This window comes from Phyllostomus hastatus, unplaced genomic scaffold (assembly GCF_019186645.2).
Source record: "Phyllostomus hastatus isolate PE091 unplaced genomic scaffold, TTU_PhHast_1.1 phas_contig_38, whole genome shotgun sequence".
Lineage (NCBI taxonomy): Eukaryota > Metazoa > Chordata > Mammalia > Chiroptera > Phyllostomidae > Phyllostomus > Phyllostomus hastatus.
In genome coordinates this window covers 27319655-27330189 of record NW_025333869.1, presented here as the reverse complement: position 1 = coordinate 27330189, position 10535 = coordinate 27319655, and the positions used below count along the sequence as shown (strand labels likewise).

General features: G+C 44.7%; 1 protein-coding gene across 1 annotated transcript in view; it reads left to right on the top strand.

Moving 5' to 3' along the window:
- The first annotated feature begins 285 nt into the window (after positions 1–285).
- SUPV3L1 (Suv3 like RNA helicase) overlaps positions 286–10535 on the top strand; it is a 33842-nt gene continuing 23592 nt past the window's right edge. The window contains exon 1 of the mRNA XM_045842038.1: positions 286–615. Within this exon, the coding sequence (XP_045697994.1) occupies positions 345–615 (271 nt within the window). The 5' untranslated portion in view covers positions 286–344. The remainder of the gene's footprint in view (positions 616–10535) is intronic.

Genomic DNA, 10535 nt, shown 5'->3' with positions numbered 1-10535 from the left:
CACGTGACCCACTTTGCAGGCCCCTCCTCACATCTGTGACATTCCCAAAGGTGCCTGATTATTTTCTGGATTTTTGTTTGCTATCTTAGAGAAAGCTGGCCCCGATATCTACATAAAAAGACGTAACAAGAATCTATCTTTTCTGGTTTTCATTGCTAATCTTTTATTCCCCATTTTGAGCAACCTTATGGCATACACTTTTTCTTTTTGACAGGGCATTTCCCTGGGCGGCTCCTCGGCTCGGTCCGGGTCTTTCCGGAGACTAGGCGCTGCTGATACGCGTCATGTCCACCACCGTGTCCCCGTGCTGCTCCAGCCAGTCTCTTTTAGCGCCTGTGGTCTAAATGTCCTTCTCCCGGTGTGCCCTGCTGTGGGCTCGGCTCCCGGCGGGGCGCCACGCTGGCCACCGGGCAGCCGTCTGCTCTGCCCTTCGTGCCCACTGGGGGCCCTTCCCTGGAGCTCTGGGGCGCGTTCCCGCCGTTGCCTCCGCCTCCTCTTCATCTGGAGGTTCCAAAGCCCCGGATACATCCTTGTTTGTGCCGCTGACTGTGAAACCTCAGGGCCCCAGCGCAGATGGCGACGTCGGGGCCGAGCTCACCCGTCCCCTGGACAAGAGTGAGTGCTGGAGCTAGCGGGGGCTGTGGGGTGGTGCCTGCTGGGCGGCCGCGAGGAAGCTGCAGCCCTTACCCCCAGAGATCCGAGGTCCCCTCGAACACAACTTGCCTCCCTAGTAGTTTGTGAGCCCCTGAAGGCTTGGGACTAGGTCCGATTGATTCTTTCATATGCCGGCCCAGAAGTGGTCTTTTCCATTTTACTCTTCTCCTCTCAGTGGTTTAAACTCTCTAGTGATGGGACGATACACCCTTTTTGAGTCGTTAGTTGGACAACTGAATTTTCTCGCGTCCTCTGTTTCTCCCTCGCTGCCCAGAATTACTGCCTCTGAAAAGGGACAAAGGCGTGGGGTAGTGAAAGCCAGACGACTTCTTTCAGTATTCTTTGTCATTGACTGGGCACGGACGCAAACCAGACCCTGTGTTGGGCTGTGTGGTGGTTGCCAAGAGGAACCAGACTCTCATTCAGATCTCTTTCGGCCCCAAAAGTTAAGAGTGTCGTGGGGAGGAAGGACATATGGATAACCATCTGAAGATGATGATACGGGTGTCCTTGCCGAAGGTGGTCGTCACCATGATCGTCCAGGGCTCCAGAGAGAAAAGAATCGCTTAGCATCAACAAGAGATAGTGGGTGTTGTCCCACAAAGCAACTGGGTGGATTTGACAGGGAGACGTGTACTTCCGAGGGGAGTTTTAGATTGTAGAGCTGGGTGATTGGGGAAGTGAGGCAGTTTTCTCCAACCAGATGAAGCTCTAGGAGAATGGGGGATGCTCTAGCTTCACAGGGCACCTGCTGTCCAGGAACTCTCTTGCATTTTGCTTCAACAAGCAACATTCTGCCTCCTATTGTAGCTTCCCCCTCCCCCCCCAAAGATTTCATTAATTTTTTAGGGGAGAAGGGAGGAAGAAAGAAAGGGAAACATTGATATGTGGTTGCCTCTCACACGCCCTCCACTGGGCACCTGGCCTGCAACTCAGGCACTTCAAGTCAGCCCTGATCTGGGATTCGAACCTGCAACCCCCTGGTTCGCAGGCTAACGCTCAGTACACTGAGCCACACCACCTAGGGCTGTATATTTATTTTTAAAAGATTTTATTTATTTTATTTTAGGGGGGAAGGGAGGGAGAAAGAGAGGGAGAGAAAAATCAATGTGTGGTTGTCTCGCGCGCGCCCCCAACTGGGGACCTGGCCCACAACCCAGGCGTGTGTTCTGGTGGGAATTGAAATGGCGACCCTTTGCTTCTCGGTCCGTCGTTCAATCCACTGAGCCACGACCAGCCTGGGTTGTAGCTTTAAAATATAGAGTACAACATGCTATGGATCAGACCTTGTTTTTCAGGACAGGAGTACAATATTTTCACTAAAAATGTGACGGGTGACTTGCAGTATGTGTTATTCTTTAACCAGTCCTTCCAAGCCACTGTTAAGCCCTTTCATTTTACTTGGGGTTGGGGGCTACGTTACTTCAGGACTTTTAATAATGTAAATATTTATTGTGTTACTGTTATTTATTTTTAAATTGTGACAAAAAATAAAAATTTCTCACCATAGCCATTTTTAGGGTACAGTTAAGCAGTGTTGAGTATATTCGCATTGTCGTGAAACCCATCTCCAGAACTTTTTCATCTTTCAGTAAAACTGAAACTCTAAATTTATTTTTAAAAAAAACCATTTTCCCATTTCTAGTATTTTTTAAGAAATAAGTGATTTGTGTGAGGTAAATTTATTAGATTTAAATATAGAAAAATACATACTTTGTGTAACTATTCCAGTTTACCTGAAAGTGTAAATGTCTTTGACGCTTCCGGTAAGAAGACAGAATGAAAACAGATTGTCAGCACCCGGCTTTCTTCTGGTGGGGAATCCTTACGTACCTCCTCGAGACAGTGTGCTCTGGGTGATTTTTCATTTCCTTTGGCTAGGATTGAATGATTTTTTAACATTGCAAGAGGGGCTGCAGAGAACAATGAAATACTGCAATTCCATGTAGCCACGTAATTAAGCTATCAGATTTTCACATAGAGATTGAGACAAGAAGCTGTCACTTCTCAATCAGTTGCCTGCTCTTGATCCCAAATGTTGGTGTACTCTAAGACTATCCTTTGTTACCTTGGCATTGTATTCCACGCTCTCCCTAGGGTGGCTCATTCTTTCTCCTTTCTCCTCAAGTCGGTGTTTCTTTTAGATCTTTCCTTCAGACTGGACCCTTCTCATTCTCTCTGGACCTGTATATCTAGTTACTAGTTACCTACGAGGTGTTTCCACTTGGATTTCTTACATGCACTTGACCTTCGCATGTCCAAGACAGCATACCTTCTTGACTTGCTTCTGCTCCAGGTGCTGTGGTAAAAAACCTGGTAGTCTTAGTTCTTCCCATACCTCACCCGTGCATCTAACAATCAGGTAGTACAGTTGAAAAGTTTGGTTGATTTTACATCATAAATATATATTGAATTAATTCACTTCTCTCCTCCACTGCAACCAACCTACCCTAAAAAACCCGGTTCTGTCTTTTGGTGGGACTGCTGAAATAACCTTTATATGTCTCTACGAACACCTTTGATCTCTCTTATCTATTCTTTACCTGGAATCAAAAAATTCCTTTTAAAAAGATCTAATCATGTTGTTCCCCTGCAAGAAATTGTTTAATGTGGTTCCATTGTCTCCAGTTTAAAATGGTTCTCAATCTCTGATACAAAGTGTAAGGCCCTGCCTGATCTGGCCTGGGTACCTCCCCAGCTTCATTGCGCGCCCCTCTGCATGTTTTAACCATATTGGTTAACCATATTGGTGTGGTTTTGTTCCAGGGCCTTTTACTTCCTCTGCCTAGAATATCCCTTTGATTCTTTCCTTTTTTTCTTTTTTTAAGAAAGCAATGGCTTATATTGAGAGTTTGCTAGGCAGATACCATTCTAAACCTGTGACTCATTTAATCTTCCTAACAACCCTTATGAGGTAGACACTGCCTTTATCTCCAATGGATACTTAATGAATGTCTCCCCTGTGCTAAACGCTGTTGTAGTCACACAGTAGGTGATATGTACACACACACACACACATTTCCTGGTTGATTGTGACGCATTTAGCCATGTGGATGTCGATTGACTGACTATAAACAGACAGATTGTGCATATTTATGATGCAGCAAGTGACTGGCCTGATTTACAATTTACTTACCTTTTCTGCATTTCTTAATTTGTACAATAAGAATAATTTGCCTTGGTTGGTGTGGCTCATGGATTGAGCTCTGGCCTGCGAACCAAGGGGTTGCCAGTTTGATTCCCAGTCAGGGCACGTGCCTGGGTTTTGGGCCAGGTCCCCAGTGAGGGGTATGCAAGAGGCAACCACACATTGATGTTCTTTTCCTCTTTCTCTCTCCCTCCCTTCTCTCTAAAAAATAAAATAAATAAAATCTTAAAATATTTTTCTGCTTATATCTCTGGACTGTAAAAATTACCATAACCAGTCAGGGCACATGACTGGGTTGCAGGCCATATCTCCAGTAGGGGGTGTGGGAGAGGCAACCACACATTGATGTTTCACTCCCTCTCTTTCTCCCTCCCTTCCCCATCTCTCTAAAAATAAATAAATAAAATCTTTAAAAATTACCATAAAATGGTTCGTAAAGTGCTTTGAAAAGTGTAAAGGGATGAATAAATGTACACTAGTATCATTTGTACTAAACATTTGCTATGTTAAAAATCGAATTAAAAATTGTTGGGCTGTCAGCCTGCAGTAGAATCTGATGTATGGAAACTGGGAAAACTATTTCCCTAGGGGCCCAAATAACCTCCCTTACCTACATAATATAGGTTGATGTAAGGATTTAACAAAATTATGTATTTTTAGGTTATTTTATAAATAGAGTCCTCCCCACAAGTCTCTCTCTCTCTTTAGGCTGTTAATAACTGGTATAAAATTCCTCAAATATATTTCCACTTATAATAAGCTGTCTCTGTCAGAGCAGGGTTTTTAAGTTTTTTTGGGCAGTCTTATGAATTTTTAAGTGTTTAGAAGTTCCAGCAGTGAGTTACAGGTAACTGTTTCCATGGCAGAGTAACCCTCTTCTTTCTGGGCAAGTTAACAAAGCTGGAAGCTTTGGGAGGTCTCACGTGGAGCAGTGGAGGGGGAAGGTAGCACTTGGGCCTCAAGGTCAGCCTGGTGAGCCCTGGCTGACTGCAGGTGACAGATGCACTACCAGAGCATGGTCTTCTGATTTTTTTTAAAGATTTTATTTATTTATTTTTAGAGAGAGAAGGGAGGGAGATAGAGAGAGAAACATCAATGTGCAGTTGCTGGGGGTCATGGCCTGCAACCCAGGCATGTACCCTGACTGGGAATCAAACCTATGACACTTTGGTTCGCAGCCTACGCTCAATCCACTGAGCTAGGTCTTCTGATTTTTGATTGCTCACTGGTGTGTTTACAGGTGGCAGCAACAAATACTATTCATGGTTGATTTGATTAGTAGTTGTGACTCCTGCAGAAGGGATCGGATTAGTTGAGGCAGGCTGTAGTCGTGTCCTCATAGATTCTAGTACTGGTAGTAGGCAGATGCAGATTGGACCTTGTTCCTGCACAAGAGGGTTGAAGCCTCTCACACAACCATAAGGAGGGTGAACTGAAGTTTTGGGGAAGCTTCCTTGTCAAAACAACTGGACTGACATGTTCTCACATTGCGCTTGTGAAGCGCAGAATTAGGGGGTAATGCTAAGGGAGGGAGGGGGTCAAGGTAATGGAGACAGGCCCTATATAGGCTGTTAGGTGACACTTTTCTGACTTGAGTCCATTTAGCTTCCTGGATGAGAGTCATGGTGTTAGCTGCAGGAGGAACCTTATGAAAGAGCCTACTAAAGTTCGTGTCATTTGATGTGAGTTTACCAGGAACAGACACTTTGGGGTGTAGGGAATAGCTGAGGCTCCTCAGTCTTCACGCTGCTGTCATCCCATCCCCTGAGCAAGATGCAGAAAGGTCTAATGCAGCTGTCTGCTGCAATAGTGGCAGTTTTAGCAAACCTACTACAATTTGTGACTCAGTTTGTGATGATATGAAAGGTTCAGCATGAATTCCTCCTACTAGAACCATATTCTGTATAACCTAATGCTCAGTGACACAAGTACTTTTTTGCAGTTGAAAATATGTTTTCTTCTTTTTTGCTTCAACAACACCAATATTAATGTGTGTGCTGTGCTGCTGAGTCGGCTCTGATTACTGGTGACTGAGTGAGCATCGTCCATCCTGTTCTGTCCGCAGCAGCCCTGCCCAGCTCCTGTCGACTCATGCCTGTGGCTGCTTTTGGGAAGTCAGCCCATCTCATGTTAGGTCTTCCTCCTTTTCTGCTGTTTATTTTCCCAGCACCACCATCCTTTACAAAGAACCTGCCTTTTTATGGTGCGCCCGAAGTAAGAGAGCTTCAGTTTTGTCATTTTTGTCACCAGTGATGTTTCAGGCTTGATTTGCTTATCTTTCTAGTGGTCCAGGGTATTCATAGAGCTCACGTTCTTTCTTTCTTTTTTTTTTTTTTAAAGATTTTATTTATTTATTTATTTATAGAGAGGGAAGCGGGGGAGAGAAAGAGAGAGAGACAGAAACATCAATGTGGAGTTGCTGGAGGTCATGGCCTGCAACCCAGGCATGTACCCTGACTGGGAATTGAACCTGCGACACTTTGGTTCGCAGCCCGCGCTCAATCCACTGAGCTACGCCAGCCAGGGCATCATAGAGCTCACTTTCAACACTGAATTCCAAATGGATTAATTTTTTTTCCTGTCAGCCTTCACTGTCCAACTTGCACATCCGTATGTAGTAGTTGGGAATATGAGGGTGTGGGTAATCTTAGCCTTGGTCTATAATAAAACCTTTATTTCTTGGTGATCTTCCCAAGTTCTTCCCAAAGTTCCCAAGAACTTCCCGAATTCTTTTATTACTGCCCTTCTGAGTGTTTGTCTGCCTTCTCTTGATTTCTTGGCTCTAGTCTCCATTTGAATTGATGACTGAACCAGGGAAAGCAAAAATTTTTAACAATTTCAATGTCTTTTTTTTTTTTTTTTTAAGTGGAAGAGTTTGCCAGTGAAGCAGTGGGGCGGAGAGAAGGCCGCTCCACAGGCAGAGCAGCCACAATTTCAGTGTCTTTCTTTTTCGCGTTAAAGGGGTGTATTTCCTAGCCCTTCAGTACTATAACTAGGGTAGTAAAACTAGTTATAATGAGGGAGGGGTGGAAATCATGCCACTGCTACCTTGTCTTTGATACATTGTCTTCAGGATTGATACGGCCTTTCCTTTTTGGACCCTAGAGACTTTCTGACCTATTCTGGTAACCTCTTTTCCGCCTGTGTTACCACTGTGGCTTTAGCCTTTTTAATTCTGTTATGAAGAGGTTGAATTGCATGTTTCCAATCTACTTCTCCAATCCTCAGGTGACTGTGTATGAAGATGGGCTTCTAGCTAATTATTGATGAGTACAGTGCAACAAGTGACCTGAGACATTTTAACAAAATGTCTAAACCATTGTAAGGTTTGAGGAATCCTAGGTGTAGAGCAAATAGCTACTTTGTTGTTCTTCAGGATGTAAGTGGAGTAAGAGTGGACCATTAGTTTTGTTTCAAGACTCTTGGTGGTACACTTACATTTTAAAAGAGAACTTATGCTGATAGACTGTCTTAAACATTCTCTTTTCTCTTCTGAAGAATATGTAATCATTTAAAACCCAGTGCAGCTGGTTTAGAGTTTATAGTGGGTCTTTTAATTTTAGCAAGTGCAGTTTTGAATCCCAGCGTAGCCACATTAAATCCCAGGCTGTCATTGCATGGAGCTGGAAGAAACTCTGTTACCTAGTTAAAAGTTGTGCCTGTCATTTCTGCTGTGGCTGAAATCCAGAGAATGTCTACTTTAATCACTATTAATTTTAATGAGAAGAAAAAAAAATCAGGTCATTCTGTTAAGAAAAGTGAAACAGTTAAAACTTAATTTTTATGAAAAACAAAACTGCTTCCATATGCTTCTGTAGTAGATTCACATTTTTTCAGTGCTATTTCCATTGTTAATGTTTTATAATTAGCTTTTAAAAACTGATAGCAAGTTTTAGAAAATCCTTTTAAATAAAATAAAGTATTGATACAGAGAACCCTTACATTTTTGTGTGTGTAATGTTAATTTTTAAAAACAGATTTAAAACATTTACATACCATAAAGTTTATCCATAAAGTGTGTAATTAAGTGGTATGTTTTCAGGGTTGTACAGCGCTCACCATAATTTAATTTTAGAGCATCTTTACTGCCAGGAGAAATCTCCTGCCAAGCACCAGTCACTTCCCACCCCCTCACCCCGCTGCCCTCTGCCCAGGCACACGGACCCACGGTTTCTGTTGTCCATCTCATGTTATACAATGTGTGGTCTTTCCTGACTGGTTTCTTTCACTTAGCAAGAGAAACCTCATATTTTTTAAGCATTTTACATTGAGTAAAGTATCATTCTTGCATAACACCGGAGTGTTAGTTACAGGGAATGGATTAGTTCTAAATAAATTTGATGTTTAGATTGAGTTTATAGGTCAGCAGAATTTCCTCAAGCAATTGCCTGTGCTTTATTCCAGTCTTTCATTTGTCACTGTTTTGCACTACTGCTGCCAAGAAACTGTTGCCCCATTACGGGATGCCTGAGCACTGGGGCTGGCTCTGTCCTGCAGGGTGCAGGCCCTTCCACACGTCAGGCAACCTCCAGGGCCTGGACTCACCCAGGAAAGAGGTCGGGGTGTGGGCTGTGCTGTGGAACAAGCAAAACATACGTGTCCGCCTGGAGAGTGAGTCGAGTGCGCGGCCATCTCGTTTTGGGGCTTCTTTGTGTTTCCAAGCGGTAGAGGGGTGGTCTCCAAGCTTTGTGGTGCCACATTCTGACTCTGCCTTCCGGTGGGAGGGGGCCTTGCCGCGCCCTGGGGTTCCTGTCGTTAATTATTTCCCTTAGACCCTGCCCAGCAGTGGGGGCTCTGGTGAGAGGGTGTTGGCTCCTGCTTCCTCACGCTGCTTGTGTGGATCTTCCCCTAACTTTTTATCCTGCCTCACCCGCTCTGGGTAAAAAGTGAAAGAAACCCAGAAATGTCAGGTAATAGCCTTTGATAAAGAATATGTATGTATCACATTTAGTGGGCAAATATAGTGGCTAAACCAGTCATTTTGAAATTCCCTCATTTTGCAAACAAATTGTTGTTAGTGGATGATTTATTCAGGCTTGATTTCTTCAGCGAGTGTTGGGTGTGTTGTGGCTGTGTGAAAACGCAGCTGGGAGGTGGAACTGGAGGCTACTTGGCCTTTCTGTGTATCACAGGCAAAGACTAGATCTTCAGTTTTGGCCTGCCTTGCTGTTGGCAGCGAAAGGGCACCGGGTGTGAGACTGATGGGGACAGGCCGGAACTTGGTTCTGCAACCTCTGTACTTGAGTTCTGGCTAAGAAAGGATTCAGAACCAAGACTCAGACTGTAAGAGAAAGTCTACTTAGAAAGTCACAGAGGTAGAAGAAGTGAGCCGTAGGAGAAACGGGCTCAGGAAACAAGCTGCAGAGGTAAAAGAAGGGCCCTTGAAGCCAAGAAGAGGGAAGGGCAAGGAAAATGCGCCTGGCATAAGGGGTGGGGAAGGGCGAGGGCATGCTCCCTAGAGGGAACCTTACTGGATCCTCTGCCCTAAGGGCTTTTAAGGGTGGGGACTTTTAGGGGTGGTCCCAGGGGAGGATACAATAGAATATATTCATGAGCTTTTCAGGTGGGTCCTTTCAGGGTCATGGTCTCCACTGATTGGTCAGTGCCAGGGCAAGCCGTCATTAATCGGTGCAGCTGGTCCTGAGGTCATCCCTGACTTGGCTTGCCTGGTTTTGCTGCTTTTCTGGGCCTGGAGCAGAAACACAGCTGAGGCCTAGATGCTCCCTAGGGGTCAGTGCTGAAGGGAGTGGTTGTGCAAGGGCCCGAATGGGAGTCCTGCGAGGCCACTCTTCAGCCCCTGTTCCTCCTCCAGAAGGAGGAGGTCTACCCAAAGGGGGTCTACAGAAAGACTAGCAACCTGCTGGGGAGGAGAGGCCAGGAGACGTCAGGAAAGGGTTAGAGCCACATGACCAGCGATATACTAGGGAAGGGAGGAAGGTCACCTTGGGACTGGGGTCCTTCTTTTCCCAGATTTTGTGTTTTTATTTTAAATCCTCGCTTGTGGATATGTTTTTTGATTATAGAGAGAAGGGGAGAAGAGAGAGAAACACTGATTAATTGCCTCCCTTATGCACCCCCAATAGGGATCAAACCAGCGATGTATTTGGCATATGGGACAGTGCTGCAACCAACTGAGCCACTGGGCCCGGGCTGTTTTCCCAGTTTTGCCCATTGCTAGGGGCCTGGTGCTTTCCACTCTGGGGATCTTTCCTGCCTGGCTTGTGCTCCTTGCCCTGCTTATGTCTGTCTGACTGCCTCCCACATTCCCAGGAATGCAGCGTGTGCGGCTGAATCAGTGAAATGTTTATCTGCACAGAATAATGCAATAGTATTTTAACATGTTTCATGGCAGCACAGTCTCAGCTTGATTAATGTAAAATATTTTATAAAATATTGACTCATAGTGGTATGCTCCCTCAGCAGGCATCTAATTCACCCTCTCCTGCAGTACAGTAATTTCTCTGCCATTGTCTTTGAAACACAGTCATTTAAGTCTTGTTTGAGTGTTCCCAGTGGCAAGGAGCTGGCACTGTTATGAGGCAGCCCTTTCTCATTGTTCTAATAGTTCAGAAGCTCTTGTATAAATTCCACTGAGATCTGCTTCCCTCCCTTCCCACTGACTTTATGCCATCTAGAACAAAATAAGTATAGTCCATTCTTCCTAAAATCATGTCCTTTAAACCAAAGATCATCCCTGGCTTCTTCAATTATTGGCATAAAAGTGTAGTGGTCT